The 18,675-nt window shown below is 38.0% G+C and overlaps 5 protein-coding genes across 6 annotated transcripts; 4 read left to right on the top strand and 1 right to left on the bottom strand.

Annotated features, from left to right (window-relative positions):
- The first annotated feature begins 87 nt into the window (after window positions 1-87).
- On the top strand, window positions 88-2,548 carry LOC17893607 (dual-specificity RNA methyltransferase RlmN 1). Its single transcript, XM_006297872.2, has 7 exons — window positions 88-458; window positions 729-839; window positions 929-1,063; window positions 1,205-1,309; window positions 1,664-1,833; window positions 1,940-2,039; window positions 2,126-2,548. Exons 1-7 carry the CDS (start codon window positions 204-206, stop codon window positions 2,366-2,368), a joined length of 1,119 nt encoding a protein of 372 aa, XP_006297934.1. The 5' UTR covers window positions 88-203; the 3' UTR covers window positions 2,369-2,548.
- A 214-nt stretch (window positions 2,549-2,762) lies between these two features.
- Window positions 2,763-6,267, top strand: LOC17892726 (probable beta-D-xylosidase 5). Its single transcript, XM_023786371.1, is given in 8 exon segments — window positions 2,763-3,059; window positions 3,165-3,554; window positions 3,638-3,807; window positions 3,918-4,015; window positions 4,111-4,641; window positions 4,644-4,865; window positions 4,947-5,557; window positions 5,843-6,267. Coding segments are annotated over 8 exon segments (2,616 nt in total). The 3' UTR covers window positions 6,140-6,267.
- Window positions 6,268-6,567: 300 nt separating this feature from the next.
- On the top strand, window positions 6,568-8,718 carry LOC17893646. The gene is made up of 4 exons (XM_006297138.2): window positions 6,568-7,347; window positions 7,430-7,696; window positions 7,783-7,874; window positions 7,960-8,718. Exons 1-4 carry the CDS (start codon window positions 6,568-6,570, stop codon window positions 8,708-8,710), a joined length of 1,890 nt encoding a protein of 629 aa, XP_006297200.1. The 3' UTR covers window positions 8,711-8,718.
- A 392-nt stretch (window positions 8,719-9,110) lies between these two features.
- Window positions 9,111-15,235, top strand: LOC17893321. Of its 2 annotated transcripts, none has more exons than XM_023787021.1 (2): window positions 9,111-9,998; window positions 14,091-15,235. In XM_023787021.1, the coding sequence occupies exons 1-2, from the start codon at window positions 9,111-9,113 to the stop codon at window positions 15,021-15,023; spliced, it is 1,821 nt and encodes a 606-aa protein (XP_023642789.1). In that variant the 3' UTR covers window positions 15,024-15,235. The 2 variants fall into 2 exon arrangements, with proteins under 2 accessions (XP_023642789.1, XP_006299717.2); XM_006299655.2 differs by lacking the exon at window positions 14,091-15,235 and adding an exon at window positions 10,998-12,017 and having other exon boundaries at window positions 9,111-10,008.
- LOC17890981 (mitotic checkpoint protein BUB3.1) lies at window positions 15,094-17,995 on the bottom strand. The gene is made up of 9 exons (XM_006298016.2): window positions 17,798-17,995; window positions 17,576-17,706; window positions 17,090-17,172; window positions 16,551-16,817; window positions 16,336-16,411; window positions 16,180-16,260; window positions 15,790-15,868; window positions 15,611-15,711; window positions 15,094-15,365 (listed from the first exon to the last, which is right to left on the bottom strand). Exons 1-9 carry the CDS (start codon window positions 17,909-17,911, stop codon window positions 15,278-15,280), a joined length of 1,020 nt encoding a protein of 339 aa, XP_006298078.1. The 5' UTR covers window positions 17,912-17,995; the 3' UTR covers window positions 15,094-15,277.
- Between the last annotated feature and the right edge of the window lie 680 nt (window positions 17,996-18,675).

Genomic DNA, 18,675 nt, shown 5'->3' with positions numbered 1-18,675 from the left:
CAAATTGGTTAAGCTATACCGGTTTTAGATTTCTCCTCTACAAAATAAAATCGGGTTTATCTTAACCGGAATTAGCTTCTTCTTTGATTTTTTTGTTTTTTGTTTTGCAACGACGAAGACTGAGAGGTTTGCCTTTGAAGTTCCTTGAAGTTTAGGGCTTTAAAATCGGCGACGGCGAGCTAAGAATTTACAAGGAAGAATCGATGAAGTTCAAATCTGTGTTCGACGCTTCGGAAATCAAAGCGGAATTTGAGTCAGCGGGGATAAATCCTAACTTCGCGATTCCCATCTGGAAGTATGTAATTCAGAATCCTGATTGCGTTTGGGATGAGATTCCTTCATTGCCCTCTGCTGCTTACTCCATCCTCCATTCCAAGTTCAAGACTCTTACTTCGTCTCTTCACTCGCTATTCCATTCATCCGATGGCACCACCTCAAAACTCCTCATCAAACTCCAGGTACTCTTCTACTCTCTCTATCTCTCTGTTTCTTCGTTTTTTCTTGTCAATGTTATGGGCTTGATCTGATTGTGTTGTATACAAATTCATAAAGCACCCACTTTTTTATTCCTTTAGATAACATAGGAGATTTGGATGCTTAAAGGTTTTACTTTGTGTATACAACAAATTGGTTTTATGGATTCTGAGAGCTAGTAAAATCTCTGCGTCAAATATCTCTGTTATCTGATAAACTCATATTCGATTCTTGCTTCTTGTTTGAAATTCAAGAATGGAGCTCTTGTGGAAGCTGTGGTAATGAGATACGATACTCGGTTGGGGATGTGTGGAGGCAAACCACGTCCTGGAGGTATAAGAACTACATTATGCATTTCATCTCAGGTATTGATTTCTGTCACGTAGGGTCATCTTGGTTCATCGAATTGCTGTGGAAGTGACAAGGACATCTTATATGAAGTATTTATCAATAGGTTGGTTGCAAGATGGGTTGCACATTCTGTGCTACTGGTAGCATGGGATTTAAAAGCAATTTAACGTCTGGAGAAATTGTGGAGCAGCTTGTTCACGCCTCCCGCATAGCTGATATACGCAACATTGTTTTCATGGTATTTTGCTTCTGTTAATGCATTTTATATACACAATGTGTACCTTGCCTTACGGTTATTTGTTGAGGTTATTTTCTTATACCTTCTCAGTTGATGAAGTTTATTCACCAGTTGTTGCCTTGGTTTGATATTTATGATCAGGGAATGGGAGAGCCATTAAATAATTACAATGCTGTTGTCGAAGCTGTCCGCGTCATGTTAAAACAGCCATTTCAGCTGTCACCAAAAAGAATTACCATATCAACTGTAAGTATTGAGAAAGCTCCTTGTGACATTTGTAAAACGGAGAAATTTAATTGAATTGGGTAGAATTCCTATAAACTTTGACGAGGTTGTTAGACTATAAGATTTGATCTGATCCATTAGATCTTGCAGTTTCGATTTCTAAGACAACTTTTGGATTTTGTGATTAAGATGCTTACTTTTAAATTTTGGTTTTCAGGGGATAAAAAGAAAATTCTATTCTGATTTTATTTTTCTCCCTGCTCTAACTGTATATTCTAGACTTCTAGTCGATAAATCTAAATCATGCAATGCTGTGTAGGTTGACACTTTTTTTTTTATAGTAGTCATCTAATAAATTTTCCTACATCTGCATAGGTCGGAATTGTTCACGCAATTAGCAAGCTACACAATGATCTACCAGGTGTAAGTTTAGCAGTATCTCTTCATGCACCAGTTCAAGAAATCCGCTGCCAGATCATGCCAGCAGCTAGAGCCTTTCCTTTACAAAAGCTTATGGATTCACTTCAAACTTTCCAAAAGAACAGGTACTCTTAACTGGTTCTTTGCTACAAAATGTTAGAACCACAATACCTACTGTTAAATCAGAGATTATTTTAACATAGTGTGCGACTTTTTCCTTGGATATAACAGTCAACAAAAGATCTTCATTGAGTACATAATGCTTGATGGAGTGAATGATCAAGAGCAGCACGCTCATCTACTTGGGGAATTGCTAAAGACATTTCAAGTGGTAAAACCTTTGATTTTGCACTTGAAGGCTTCTGCAATTATATGATGATACTTTTGATGGGAACTCTGTGCTCTTTTCTCGAACAGGTTATAAATTTGATACCATTTAACCCAATTGGGTCCACAAGCCAATTCAAAACAAGCAGTGTACAAAGCGTATCAAGTTTCCAGAAAATCCTGAGGGAAACGTACAAGATCCGAACCACAATTCGCAAAGAAATGGGTCAGGATATTAGTGGTGCTTGCGGCCAGCTAGTCGTGAGCCAACCAGACAACAAAAGGACTCCCGGAATGGTAGAACTTACAGACATTGAAGATCTCCATCTCTAACTTTAGGACCAGAGACATGAAACAGACATTTGGAATGGTTTGTAGTATCTTTAAAGCCACTCTTCAAAATTCTTTTCTTAAACTTCACATTTTGTCCTCATTACTTTGTGGAAAACACTTGGCTCACTCTTATATGCAAGTAAGACAAACAGAGATGGTCCTTGGTCCTTCTACACTTCATCACATGGAGATTTTAACTTCTCTTTTAAAATATTCACCAGCAAGTGATGTTATGTCATCATTAAAGTTGAAGTAAATGCTTTAAAACCAACAGTAAATCAACTTTAGTGAAGTAAATATCATAATAGTAAAAACTAATTAACTCCTTTTCCCGCCTATAAAACTAACTCCATACTCTGTATTTCCATTCCATAAGATAAAACAACATAGAAAGATGAGAGTTAGTAGATTTGTGAATCTCTCTCTGCTACTAGCAGCTCTAGTTTCATCACTGTGCGAGTCTCAGAAAAACTTTGCATGTGATAAAAATGCCCCTGCGACGGCTAAGTACGGTTTCTGTAACGTCTCATTGTCGTATGAAGCACGTGCCAAAGATTTGGTCTTACGTCTCTCCCTCAACGAAAAAGTCCAGCAACTCGTAAACAAAGCCACAGGAGTCCCAAGGCTCGGTGTTCCTCCGTACGAGTGGTGGTCGGAAGCTCTCCACGGCGTCTCCAATGTTGGACCAGGGGTAAAAGCATCATAATCATAACTGTATACATGAGTTCTTTTCATGAACATATAGTACATGAGTTGTTTTTGTAATTAAAGGCTAACGTTTGAAGTTGTTTCTAAGGTGCGTTTCAACGGGACGGTGCCTGGCGCGACTAGTTTCCCGGCGACGATATTAACGGCAGCGAGCTTTAACACATCGTTGTGGCTAAAAATGGGAGAAGTGGTTTCTACAGAGGCTCGAGCAATGCACAATGTAGGACTCGCTGGCCTAACCTATTGGAGTCCCAATGTTAACATCTTTAGAGATCCAAGATGGGGTCGTGGCCAAGAGACGCCAGGGGAGGATCCTCTCGTTGTCTCAAAATACGCTGTGAATTACGTTAAGGGCTTACAAGACGTTCATGAGGCCGGAAAATCACGGCGACTTAAGGTCTCTAGCTGCTGCAAGCATTACACTGCTTACGATCTTGATAACTGGAAAGGCATCGATAGATTCCATTTTGACGCCAAGGTAATATATAAATACATAAATCCCAAGACCTTTAGAGTTGATCTTAATAATGTTTACGGATATGTGATTGTTTTGGTGGGAAGGTAACTAATCAAGACTTGGAAGACACGTATCAGCCGCCATTTAAGAGCTGTGTAGAGGAAGGAGATGTGAGCAGTGTGATGTGTTCCTACAACAGAGTTAACGGTATCCCAACTTGTGCAGATCCTAATCTTCTTCGTGGAGTTATCAGAGGCAAATGGCGTCTTGACGGGTCAGTATCGTTTTCGACTTTCTTGCGCCCTATACAAGAACCAGTTTGACATAAAGATCGAGTTATATGTATATGGCGTATTGATTTCTTCCAATCTTTCTTGGTCGCAGGTACATCGTTTCGGATTGTGATTCCATCCAGGTCTATTTCGACGACATTCATTACACCAAGACACGTGAAGACGCAGTTGCTATCGCTCTCAAAGCAGGCAAACATATTTAGATGATCATCTCAAGAGAATCAATATATTAGATATGTCATTTTTATCTTTGAGAAGTAAAATATTTGTTTTGTCCGAAACAGGTTTGAATATGAACTGTGGAGATTTTCTAGGTAAGTACACAGAGAATGCAGTGAAGCTTAAGAAGCTGAACGGATCAGAGGTTGATGAAGCGCTGATTTACAACTACATTGTTCTCATGAGGCTCGGATTCTTTGATGGAGATCCGAAATCGCTGCCCTTTGGTCATCTTGGACCGTCTGATGTTTGCAGCAAGGACCATCAAATGCTTGCGCTGGAAGCCGCAAAGCAGGGGATTGTACTACTTGAGAACAGAGGAGATCTTCCGTTATCAAAGAACGAGGTTAAAAAATTAGCCGTTATAGGTCCAAACGCAAATGCTACAAAGGTAATGATTAGTAATTACGCGGGTTTGCCTTGTAAGTACACAAGCCCTCTACAAGGGCTGCAAAAGTATGTTCCGGAAAAGGTTGTTTATGAGCCTGGATGTAAAGATGTCAAATGTGGTGACCAAACACTGATTTCAGCAGCGGTCAAGGCGGTTTCAGAGGCTGATGTGACTGTTTTGGTGGTTGGATTGGATCAGACGGTAGAGGCAGGGTTAACCTAACCCTTCCGGGTTATCAAGAAAAGCTGGTAAGAGATGTGGCTAATGCTGCAAAGAAAACAGTTATTTTGGTCATAATGTCGGCTGGACCTATTGATATCTCATTCGCCAAGAATCTGAGCAAGATTTGCGCGGTATTATGGGTCGGATATCCTGGTGAAGCTGGAGGAGACGCTATAGCTCAAGTCATCTTTGGTGACTACAATCCTTGTAAGCCTCTTATTTAAACCCTAACCCTTAATTGAACCCTAGAGACAGTTACTTACTTATTTTGTGTTTGTTGGTGATCAGCTGGGAGACTACCAGAGACATGGTACCCACAAGAGTATGCAAATAAGGTTGCAATGACGGACATGAACATGAGACCTAACTCAACCTCTGGTTTCCCCGGAAGATCTTACCGATTCTATACAGGGAAACCGATTTACAAATTTGGATACGGACTTAGCTACTCTTCTTTCTCCACTTTCGTTCTCTCAGCTCCATCGATCATACACATTAAAACCAATCCAATCTTGAACCTCAACAAGACAACATCTGTCGATATCTCCACCGTAAACTGCCACGATCTCAAGATCCGGATTGATGTCGGAGTCAAGAACCACGGGCTACGGTCTGGAAGCCACGTGGTGCTCGTGTTCTGGAAACCGCCAAAGTGTTCAAAGTCTCTAGTAGGTGGTGGCGTGCCACAGAAGCAACTGGTAGGGTTTGAGAGAGTAGAAGTTGAAACAAGCATGACAGAGAAAGTTACCATTGAGTTTGATGTCTGCAAAGGACTTAGCCTTGTAGATACTCACGGTAAAAGGAAACTAGTCACAGGACACCACACGCTTGTTATAGGTTCCAAAAGTGATCAACAAATCTATCATCATCTCAACGTCAGACTGGCGGGAGATTCAACGGTTTCGATATAAAAAAAAAAACAGATCCCATAGATTCTACTAAACTTGTTATTGTCAAAAAGCCTACTAAAGTTGTTATTTTCAAAAGTCAATACTGTAACGCTATCATCAATTATGACCAAAACCTAAATAAATATTTGGTATAATACCACAAGCAGGGTCAATTCTTATCCAAATATTTGAACCAATAGTATTCAACTCAATACAAAGACAAATTTGTTTTCACTTCTTATGCCACATGATATATATAGTAGGTTTCTATAAGATTGTTTTTTTGTATTACAGAAACAGAGAATATTAATGGAGGGGCTAATTCCATATCTGATTCATGCTATCAAGAAAGACCATAACCGTGATCATCAGATGTATCGATCGATGTCTGTTGGATCGAGCCGAAGCTATCGACCATTAATGATGGGACAAGAAGGTTCTTCTTCAGCACAGGGTTCTTCTCACCGTCGAACTAGATCGGAGTACAACCCACCTGTTATAATGGATATGTTTGATCAGAGATCATCAGGTTTTGGTCAAAAAATTGTGGATAAAGATTCTTCTTTTCCAAATATAGCAACAAAGACTTAGCTTGCAGGAGGGTTCGAGCTTGATTTTATGTAAGAAAGTACAATTTATAACTCTGATTTTATATTCAAACTATTTAATTTGTAATAAATTTGATACCTACCAATGAAATTAATTAATTTGTGTTTTTATTTGTAATTTACTATATTGATCAAATACAATAATCAATTGTGTTTTTGCTTAATCTGACTGATATAACAAGAATTTACCAAGAATAGTAAAGAGAACTGTCAAAACAATGTAATAATACACAGAGGAACAGAAATTGATCTATTGATTGATTGGCAGTCAAGGAAGAAATATCCACATTAGGGCTTTTTGATCATTAAAAAAAACAATGAAGGATATCCAATAAAAACTCTTACTTCATTCTAAAAAGAATCAACACATAAACAAACACATTAGATCCCACCAATTTCGTTCTTGTATGTATGCAACATATTGAGAAACGTAGCCTTCTCTGTTCTTGTCTCTTTGTGTTTTTCCTGACAATGCTTCTGGAAATGGCTGATTTAAGATCAGGTGTTCTTTTCAAGCTTCTAGAAGAAATGGGAGTCGGGAAAGTGCGTAAAGACATCGATCACCGACCGGCTTTGCTGCAGATAAGAAGCATACTCCCTGTTTTAGCAGCTGGAGGGTTATGGCCAAACAAAGGTTTCTTCTTGAGAATATCAGATTTAACACATTCGATGTATGTCTCATTGCCGCGAGAAGAGAACGATCTTGTTCTTTATGACAAGTTACAAATCGGTCAGTTGATATTCGTCGAGAAGCTTGAGTTCGCTTATCCAGTTCCTATGATCAAAGGCATTAGACCAACTCCAGGTAGAAGGGCTTGCACCGGTGATCCAATTGATCTGATCCCTAAAGAACGGATAGAAAAGTTCTGCGTCGGTATATCGGATATGGAGCAAACCTATGATCACCAAGTGAAGAGGCCAAGAAGAACGAGATGGAGCAACTCAAGCGTCTCTGAGTTAAATTTTACGGATTTGGGGTTATCGAAAAGCCTTTCGAGTGTTATGGAAGAAAAGGATGATACAGAGTCAATGGTTTCGAGTTGCTCTTCGTCTTTATCTTCTGTAGCCAGGAGAAGAAGCTGGATAGGTTTGGGTGATAATAGAAAGAGAAGAGGTTCATTAAATCCATCCATGATTAAGACTCATGATCATGAAACTAAACATGTTTCAAGAACAAGAAGTTCTTCTGCTGTAAGTTTTACTAAGAAATGACTTTTAGCAAGAACATCTCCGGAGACAATGTCTGACATTTTATGTTTTCAATAATTCTCAGGCTTCACCTTCTCCTTCTGCCCGAAGTTATGGAGGGATAGAGGAGAAGTCAAGTAGTAGAACAAGAAGAAGAGATGGTGTAGTCTCACCATCTCCAAGATGGGCTAAAAGCTTAAGCTATGGAAGTGGAATTAATAGATCTAAGAACCTTCTTCCCCCAAAAAGCAATACCGTTGAATCTTCGGATACGATATCGAGACAAAGAAGCTGGACAGAGACAGAGATTCTCTGGAATTCTCTTCCACCAAAAGTTGTAAATCTCGGAAAGGTAACACTGCTAGCTTTTGATCAATCATAAAAAAAAAAAGTGTTTTTATCTGTCTGAAAGGTAATACTCATTTGGGAATTTGGCAGGACATTCTGAGACAGAGAGATACGGCTATTCGAGCTGCATCCCAAGCATTGTTAGAGGCTTCAGCTGCTGAAAGATTGCTCAAATGTCTAAGGTACGTATAACTTTAAACTGAAACAACACAAACTAGTTGTATCTTCTTGCTCAAGCAATATCTAACTGAAATGTTTCGTATAAAGGTCATACTCGGAGCTTTCTGACAGGAGAAACCAACATCATCAAAACCAACAGCTACCAATCGGAGAATTCTTGAGTTTCCAAGATGAGTTAAGCAAGAGCAGGGTCATTGTTCAATCACTATCTACTGAAAAAACAGAGCGTTGCAACTCAAAAATAGTCAAAACAGGGGATGAGAGACGCGAAAAGGCGACTCAGTGGATCAAATCAGCATTGGCTACCGATCTCAAACTGGTTTCTTTATCAGCAAGTAAGCCTACACAGAGCCCCGGGAGAAAGGGTCATACCCTAATTGCTCAAGAAATTGATAACCGTGAAGGTAACACAAACGAAAGTGACTCGGGATTGGGACATAGAAAGGAGAGGTTAGGCAGAGCATCGAGCGAACTCAGAAACTGGCTTAAGGAAGAAGGAAGAAGTTGGTATCTAAGCCGTGTCGAGAAATATTTAGATGAGATCAGCAATGGAACAAAATGGAGAGAGATGAGTAGTCAACAAGTAGGGGAAACAATGTATCATATAAAACGATTGAGTGATTGGTTAGACGCCATTGTTAAAGAAGACAAAGAAGAAGAAGAGGAGGGAGATGAAGGTATGATAATGATGATGACAGAGTCTGAAACAGAGGCTTGTGGTAGAGTAAGAAACAAGATTTATAGGATTCTTTTGAAACATATTGAGACAACTTCTTTGTTAAATCATCAACGTAATACCAATATCATGTCTCATCAACATAACCAACATTTGTTCTGATTATTATTTTTTTTCTGTTGGTTTAGACTTTTAGTAATTTACGGAACGTCTTTAGTAACTAATTATAATACTGATCAACCAACGTACACTTGTATAAATTTTGTATGGCAGTGTATTTACAGATTTGCCACAAATGGACTATCAAGTAGATAAACCAATAAAACGAAGATTTAGCAATAAATACAGATACAACAACCTTAGTAAAATACGTGAAAAGTCAGATCTCGAGTGATATCGAAAAAAAGGTGAGATCTCAGTTTCTGTTAAACGAACTACTATCTCGGTCTCTCCTCTGACCAGGTTTCTCATTTAATTAGGGTTTTTTTAGGGTTAAATTAGATCCAAGATCCTTGATCACTGGGATTGGCAAAAGGATTCATTTCATAGGTCAGGTAAAACCATGTCGGTAGATAAAGATCTTTCATCGGAACCAGAATCCAAAAAGCAGAAGAAAGAACCCTCGTTTACATTGTTGCCTCCTGATAACTGTGGTCACTGGTTCATTCGTTACGGAGTCTGCACCGTCTGCAAATCAAAGGTGGACAAAAATAGCCAAGGCCGAGCACTCGACTATCATTGCGACGGTTTACAGCTAAGCCAAGAGGCTTTAGCGTTAACCAAGCGTCTCACAACCAACTTCTCTTGTCTCAACATGAAGAAGCTTCACCTTGTTCTTGACTTGGACCACACGCTTATCCACTCCGTTAGGGTTCGATGTCTCTCCGAAGCAGAGAAGTATCTCATCGAAGAAGCGGGTTCGACTACAAGGGAAGATCTATGGAAGATGAAAGTCAGGGGAGATCCCATACCCGTAAACATTGACTACTTGTTGAAGCTACGGCCTTTTATTGGAGACTTCTTGAAAGAAGCCAACGAGCTGTTCACAATGTATGTTTACACAAAGGGTACTCGCAGATACGCTAAAGCCATTTTGAAGCTGATTGATCCGAAGAAACTCTATTTTGGGCATAGAGTGATAACAAGAAACGAGAGTCCTCATACGAAGACACTTGATTTGGTTTTGGCTGATGAGCGTGGAGTGGTGATTGTGGATGATACTCGTAAAGCTTGGCCCAATCACAAGAGTAACCTAGTGTTGATTGGAAGGTACAAGTATTTCAGATTCGAAAGCCGATTGTTAAAGCATCACTGGGAGGAGAAAACAGACGAGAGTGAAAACAACGGTGGACTGGCCAATGTTTTGAAACTACTCAAGGAAGTTCACCGTAGATTCTTCAAGGTCGAGGAAGAGTTGGAGTCACAGGACGTTAGGTTGCTGCTGAAAAATGTAGACTTCGGTCGCCTACGAAGACTGTCAAAAATGATCTATCTTGGTTTCGACCGTATCAGTATGTAGAAATTTCATTTTATGCATTGCATGTTTTGTCATCTCGTTTCATCGGTAACATATATATGAATTTTGACTACATATGCTTTTAAACAGATTCCATATTCAGTTTACTAAAGGCTCAAACATACGTTGAAGTGAATGAACGTATAAAACGTTGGAAATCACTTGAGTCTATTCAGATATGCTTTGGGTTTCACTTCGTTTTCGTTAATGTTTCTTACATAGATGGCATCTAGATCTAGTTCGTGCCTGTAACACCTTTCATTCAACAATGAGCTCAATCCAGAGAGTTACCATTTATGATATATCAATCATATCAATTTCAAAAACTAAATAAGCTTAGTGTTCTTCAATTAATCTTTCCCCTTTTAATTTCTTTGCACAATAAAGCTATTTCATTTACAATATTTTAATAAGTTCATAAATCTGTCTTTCCTTTAAGTCTTTTTACATTGGGTTTAGTAGAAGAAATATTTTTTTCATACGGAAAATTTACGTCATGCTTGTGTAACATCTGTTTTCTTCATTAATTTTAGGATGATACCTTAACACTTTCAGTGATTTTTTTCATATATTATCAATTAACGTTTTATATATATATAAAAAAACTTTTTATTTATTTATTTAACATGCTTCTTACAAAAATGCCACTATGGAATTTGCTAATCTGTTGCTCCACAAATGGGCTATTTACTTGATAAGCCCATACTAAAACAAATATTTAGCACAAAGTTTGGTAGATTGAGGATTTATTGTCACTTCTCTCGACATCTCGAGTTTGTTTCACTCTCATAAAATTAGGGTTTTTTGTTGTTTTTGTTTTGGGGTTGAATTTGCTAATATCTTATCACTGTGGAATCTCAACTTAAACGTTGAGATTCCATAGATTAGAGTAATCAATCATGTCTCTAGATAAAAAGCTATCTCCGGAGCAAGAGCCAGAGCCAGAATCCAAAAGGCAGAAGAGAAACGAACAGGAGATCATCATGCAACCTCCGTGGTCTGAATTGTTTTCTCCTGATAGCTGTGGTCACTGGTTCATTCTTTATGGAGTCTGCACGGTCTGCAAATCAAGGGTGGACAGAGGGGGTCTTGCCCGAGCATCCGATTATTATTTCGAAGGCTTACAGCTAAGTCAAGAGGCTTTAGCGTTAACAAAGCGTCTCACAACGAGATTCTCTTGTAACATGAAGAAGCTTCACCTTGTCCTCGACTTGGACCATACGCTTATCCACTCCGTTAAGCTTGGATATCTCTCCGAAGCTGAGAAGTATCTCATCGAAGAAGCGGGTTCGACAACAAGGGAAGATCTATGGAATATCAAAGTCAGAGGGGATCACATGTACGTAAGTACCATTCTTGACTACTTGACAAAGCTACGGCCTTTTGCTCGCGACTTCTTGAAAGAAGCCAACGAGATGTTCACAATGCATGTTTACACAAAGGGTACTCGGCATTATGCTAAAGCCATTTTGGAGCTGATTGATCCGACGAAACTATATTTTGGGCATAGAGTGATAACAAGAGACGAGAGTCCTGATTCGAAGACGCTTGATTTGGTTCTGGCTGATGAGCGTGGAGTGTTGGTTGTGGATGATACGCGCAGAGTTTGGCCCAACCACAAGCGTAACCTAGTGGAGATTAGCAGGTACAAGTATTTCAGATTCGAAGGTCAAGAGTCAAAGCCTCACTCTGAGGAGATGACTGACGAGAGTGAAAGCAACGGTGGATTGGCCGATGCTTTAAGATCACTCAAGGAAGTTCACTATCGATTTTTAGGGTCGAGGAAGAGTTGGAGACTATGGACGTTAGGCTGCTGCTTCAAGATATAGAATTTGATCGTATTGACGAAGTATCTGTAGAATGATCTTTTTTATGTTTGTAGAAACTTGTTTTAAGTTTGTACACTGATTTGATTCAATCTTTGGCTCTAATTCGTGTAAACTACAAAACTTGTGTTACTATTTCCTTTATATGCCACAGGATTCGAATATGTTTTGGGGTTTGTGTTTTACTTCGATTTCCTTAACGTTCCTTACGATAATGGCCTCTGCTTCGTGCTTGTAAAATACACTAACTCAGGTTCCGCATATTACATGATTAATATCCTTTAACTATGCGGTTTTGTGACAGCAACAGAACGTGTTCTGCTTAAGCGTTGAATAGTTTAGAAAGGGAACAAGTTAGTTACGATTTCTCCCCCTCATCAAACGTTTAACTTGTTGATCGACTCATAGACACCGGTGAGATATTTGTTGGGTACTTTGAGTACTACAAAAGGTACAAGAAGTGCCAGTAAATTTTGTTACTCTGATATTGATAGAACAAGATAACCAAAAGATCTTGCACATATTACTAACCTGATATGGCCTCTTCTTGTTGTTACCATCCCAAATTGTCAAAGAAACTGTCACAACCTCTGGTCTGAGATTTCATGATCGACCGAAGTCAGAAACTGGCTTAAGAAAGAAGGAAGAAGTTAGTATTTGAGCTGTATTGAGAACTGTGAAGTATTTAGTGATGAGACCTGCAGTATAATGGAATAGTTTAAAGAGATGAGCAGTGAGCAGGAAAACGATTTTCAGATAAAAACAAGCAAGTGAGTCATTGGTCCGATAACAGAGATGAATGAAAAAAAAAAAAAAAGAAGTGGTGATGATGATGATGATTCCAGAGGCTTGTGGTAGTGTGAGGAACAAGAGTTTTAGGATTCTATTGAAACATATATGTTGTGATAAATTGTTTTTTAAGTCATCAACGTAGTACCAATTTCATGTCTCACCAACACCAGTTGTTCTAAAAAGACAATTTCCATGTAGGGTTTTTTTTTTTTGGTCGTGAAACTAGGATTTTTGTTTTCTACATATGTTTTCTCACTTTCTCTAAAGATTGTCTCAGGTTAAGACCAACACCAGGTCAAGCAATTACTACTTTTTAAAGTGTTTTGGATTTTTGTTTAATTCTTAAAAATTGAAATCACTTGATGACACATTGCATTAATTTTCAGAAAACATGTTCTCACAATATTGATTGAAATGACTTAATATTCTGCACCAAAATTTTTGCATATGATTTTACTAATTGTGCATATGACACATAGTTGTTGACCAAAAAAAAAAAAAAAAAAAGCATATGACACATAGTGAAGTGCTTGAATTTGTTTAAAATTTAAGGTGTTATTCAAATAAATTGCTTATCAACTTCTAACTACACCTCTCACTACTTTTAGTATTAGTTGAGTCCTCAAACTGACTGTTTTGCTACATGTGAAGCTCTATTTGAGAATGTTCGACTGTTATAATAAGGTTAATAATTTTTTTAATTTCCTTTTTCTTGTAGGAAATTTTTTTTATTATAATAAAATATTATTAACCAAGTTAATAGTGTAATACCTTAAGATTTTTATTTGTGATATAGTGAAATTTTATTGTTTTCGTGAATGTATTAAGATATAAATATTATTTACTCTCCTTTTTTGTCACAAAATATATATTTTTACTTATATATATACATATTTAATTCTTACATGCATATATATTTTATTTGATAGGGTTGTGAACAATTTTTATATATACTAACAAATTTAGACCACGTGTAGTAATTTTGAAAACTAAATCTTGATTTAATAGGATAATACATAAAATTTTACTTTTGTATAAAGAAATAGTTATTTCAATAGATATATTTATTATTTGTTTTAGTATAATATATCTATTTGTTTTAGTATAACAAAGAAATATTTCTTTCCAATATCGTCTACTAAAAGTCTCACAATATGTTTTGGAGAAGTGAAGTACCCAATAAGCAGAAAACACATAGAACAAAAGGATATATATTAAAATCAATTAGCAGAAGATAATTATATTAAAAAAAATCCTATCAAATTCAGGATCTCAATATTCTTATAATATAGCGACGTCTATATCTCTTATAAACTACAACGACTCTGTTGAATTTCAGATTCAACTCTCTTTTTCTCTCCTCTGTCTAGCTTTCTGATCAAGCTAGGTTATTCAACTATCATCAGAGAAAATCATGTCCGTTTTTGAAAAGTTTTCTTCGGGACCACAAGCTAAAAGGCAAAAGATCGATCCAAAGATCAACGAGTCATCGTTATCGTTATCCTCTTCTTCTAGTAGCTGTGCTCACTGGTACGTTCTTCATGGAAGCTGCATAACCTGCAAATCAACAGTGGACAAAAGCCATGGCCGAGCATTCGATTATATTTTCGACGGTTTACAGCTAAGCCACGAAGCTGTGGTGTTAACCAAGTGCTTTACAACGAAATTCACTTGTCTCAACGAGAAGAAGCTTCACCTTGTACTTGACTTGGACCACACGCTTCTCCACACTAAAGAGGTTCCACGTCTCTCCGAAGCAGAGAAGTATCTAATCGAAGAAGCAGGTTCAACAACGAGAGAAGATCTATGGAAAATCAAAGCCAGTGGAGATCCAATGGAATTTTTGACAAAGCTACGACCTTTTGTACACGACTTCTTGAAAGAAGCCAACGAGATGTACACGATGTATATTAACACAAAGGGTAGTCGCGTATATGCTAAGCATACCTTGGAGCTGATTGATCCGAAGAAACTCTATTTTGGGGATAGAGTAATAACAAAAGACGAGAATCATTATACAAAGACGCTTGATTTGGTTTTGGCTGAGGAGCGTGGGGTGCTGATTGTGGACGATACGTCTAATATTTGGCCTGACCACAAAAGTAACCTAGTGGATATTAGCAAGTACAACTATTTCAGACTCAAAGGCCAAGAGTCAAAGCCTTACTCAGAGGAGAAGACAGACGAGAGTGAAAGTGACGGTGGGTTGGCGAATGTTTTGAAGGTGCTCAAGGAAGTTCACCGCAGATTCTTCAGCGTCGAGGAAGAGTTGGAGGCAAAGGACGTTAGGTTGCTGCTACAAGAAATAGACTTTGAACTCAACGAAGAATCTGTAGAATGATCTCTTTCTGTCTTCTAAACTTTGTAGAAACTTAATATAAGCATTGCAAGCTTTGTCTATTTATAAAATATGTTTGCAAAGATACATTGACTACCAAGACTTTAAAACATATACGGTGAATGTGGGTGATTCACTAGTTAATTAAAAGCTCAAACATACGTTGATCAGTTGATTTAATCATTGGCACACTCCTAGCAAAATACAAGAAAGAAGAAAACGAAAAACACAGCAAATAACTTGGCATTTCTCCCTTTTTACGCAGCAGGATTCGGATATACTTTGGGTTTTGGTTTCACTTCGATTTCGTTCACGCTTCTTACAAAGATGGCCTCCGGTTCGTGCCTGCAAACCCTCACACACAGAGACCCAATCAAAGAGAATTCTAACTCGAAAACAAATACAAAGTGAGGCACAGGGTCATATAGATCAGAGCTTAGGTTGAGATTCTCTAATGTAGCAATATACTTCTATGCTAAGTTATTATCTGTAGTAAGCAACCAACCAAACCAAAGTTCGAATTATCAGAGATTTCAAAGGCACAGTATTCTAAAAATGTAAAAGAATTAGAAAGGGAACAAGCTACTTACGATTTCTCTCCCTCTTCAAACGTGTAACTTGAAGCAACAGCCAGTAGCTGACCATCTCGACTGAATGACAGTGCCGAGATACTTGTTGGATACTTTGAGTACTACAAAGGGAACAAGGAGCAGATAAATTTTGTGCCACACTTAACACTCAGAAAATAATGATCTTGCCCATTACTAACCTGATATAGCCTCTTCTTGTTGTTACCATCCCAAATGTTAACGAAACCATCACAACCTCCAGTTGCAAAGGTGCCATAACTGCAATTAAAAATCGCAGATGATTACACAGAAAGTAGCAATACAGGAGAGATTTCTCGGCATTATAACTTTTCCCATTAGTTCTCAGAAAAAGTATAAGTTATCATATCTTCTAATTAATATTAGACTGAAATAGAAATTGGTTACAGAAACTGTTTACACACATAGCATATGAGCATTTAAGCAGCTATGAACTAAATTTCAAAGTCCTTATTTAGTTGAACTATTATTTCAACTTCTAGTGTTCTGTAAGGAGTAGTAAATCTAGAAATCTATGAAGCAGTTGGACTCCATCTAAGATAAGAACTCACATTGGATGGAAGGCTATGGAATTTACAGGGTAAACAATGTCCCTCCCAGCCTCTGATTTGCGATGACATTTGAAAGCATATCTGAGAACAAGTTCAAAGATATCTGTAAGTCGAAGTTGTGGAAAAGAAAAAAGAAGAAAAACACAAGGAAAATACTTTTTAGCTTGAGCAGCCTCTGATAGATCAAAAAACTCCATTGCAACCCTTCCTTCAACAGAGCTAAGAGCATATCCTGTAAATTTTAAATTTCAGAAATTCAGTTCAATAATGTGGAATAAGAGGAACTGAGAGTAAGGAACACTTTGGAAGTGGAAGAATAGCAAACCCGGATACTGCAATCAACCACAGAAACAATATTTCAGCCATCTTACCTGTTCCATTAGGATAACAACGCACACATCTTGTCTGGTACTTCAGTGAAGACTCCCTTCTTTGCTCAGGCTGAGACATATTTCTGAGATCATATATGTTTACATGTCTTCCTGCTGTTGCCACTACCAAACGATTTCCAACAAGTGACATAGAGTAAACACGCTCTGGTTGCAGATATGTTCCCACCTGGGTGCGTTCAGGCCCACTTGCGCCTCTTGGATCCCAACATTTAACTGTTTTATCCCAAGATCCGGTGATCACTTGCCCTGTAACAGCACATAAAACATAATGTGTCAGCATTACTTTAGGACATTAAGAAATAACCAAAATGCTGAAGATAAGATTAGAAACAAAGTTCATGGTCCATGAAAACTAAGGTATTAAATAAGCCGTTTTACATTATGTAATACCGGATTATGTTAACAGAATTTGCTTAGCTGCGAGTTGTGCTGACATTAAAACTTTCAAAGCACCAGAAATTGTCAGTGTTAATGTTCAACAAGCATGCATTCAAAAATATGATTACCACTCTACCTACCTGCAGCATAAGAATACTCAACACATCGCACTGCTTTGTCGTGCATCCCCAAAATGTCCTCTTTGCCGACATTAAAAACAATCCTGCAGTATAACCAGAAAAAAAAACCACTTATCATGAGCATATTCTAAAAGTAGAAAATTTCAGTTTGAAACCGCATAGCCATCACTTATCAATATAAAGAAAAATCAACAACTCGTGAGCAAAGATGCCAAAGAATCAACAAACTCTTAGGCAGCCAAAGTGGAAACATTGCTAATTTCTTATGCCAAATAACCACCTTAAAAATAATGAGATTAGCAGGCAAACTTAATACGCAGTACTTGAAAACTAAAAATTCAGGACCAAACTCACAAAAGAATCGCGCATCAAAAGGGGTAATCGGAATAAAATCAACTGTTTTGTTCTACATCACCAAAAAAATCCTCATTTCAAACGAACAATGATAAATTGGCAGAGAGAAGAAAAGAGAAGGGAAGACAATACCTTCTGACTTTGTTATCGGCGCCGACACTGAAGCCGGAGAAATCATCGTGAAAGCAGCAATCGAGTACTGCTCCGCCGTGTAAAAACTCGCCTCTCAAGGAATTAGTGCTCACATCATACAATCTCACATGCTTGGATTCAAACAAACACAGAACAAGAGGAAATAACTTGAGATCAAGGAAAGAGGAGTTCAGTCAAATGAGTAAATGGGGTTTCACTAACCTTATCCCACGAAGAAACGAGGAGATGATCACTGTTATTGGAGAATCGGAGATTGGAAATGCCGTCGGACGGCGGACTCGAGAGCTCACGACCGGCGGACGGAGTCGAAGTCATAGTTCCCGTTGACGATCACAAAAATTCTAGGGCTTTCTAGAGAGAGAGAAGAGATTTGAAAGAAGTGTGGTTTTTTCAATTTTGAATTCAAATGATTTTTTCACTTGCAAAGTGACGAGAGGGTCGATTAGATCTATTTCTTTTTATTCTTTTTCGGGGAAGCATCTGTTCAACATTAACAAAGTACAAATTTGAATTGGGCCTGTACACGTCTGATAATGAGTTAAATCTTAATAGGCTATAAACAGGGCCCATATTATTATACAGAATCTTGCAAGCCCAAAAGAAGAAGAAGAAGAAGAAGAAGAAGGAGAAGAGAGAATCTGGAATGTGAGAAAGAAAGAAAAGCGTCTGAAACTGTATCTCCTCATAGTCCCAAAAAATGTTGTCTGCGCAAATGAAGTGACACGTGTGTAAATGCCACGTGACGTATCCGCCAACGCGTTTGGATAAATCACGTCCACTGTTTTTAGTTTAAAAGAGTTTTTGCTTGTTGGGTAGAACAACAAAAGTGCCCTCCGTGGTAACGGAAACCACCACGTGTCCTATAAACACGCCCCGTTTTAGTTACTAATACGGTACGCCACGCCACACCCTATCTTTTTCCTCACCTACACTCAACTCCACTCAACTTAGCCCTCTCTCTCTCTCTCTCTCTACTACATTCCTCTTCTTATTCTTTTTTTTTTCTTTTTAAACAAAACAAAATTCCGATTTGTAGTTTCAGAATATTTTAGAGTTATTGCTATCAAATTTTGAGAAAT

Source organism: Capsella rubella, unplaced genomic scaffold (genome assembly GCF_000375325.1).
Source record: "Capsella rubella cultivar Monte Gargano unplaced genomic scaffold, Caprub1_0 scaffold_3, whole genome shotgun sequence".
Taxonomy (NCBI): domain Eukaryota; kingdom Viridiplantae; phylum Streptophyta; class Magnoliopsida; order Brassicales; family Brassicaceae; genus Capsella; species Capsella rubella.
Note: the sequence above shows the minus strand (reverse complement) of the source record. Positions and strands in the feature narration are given on the sequence as shown.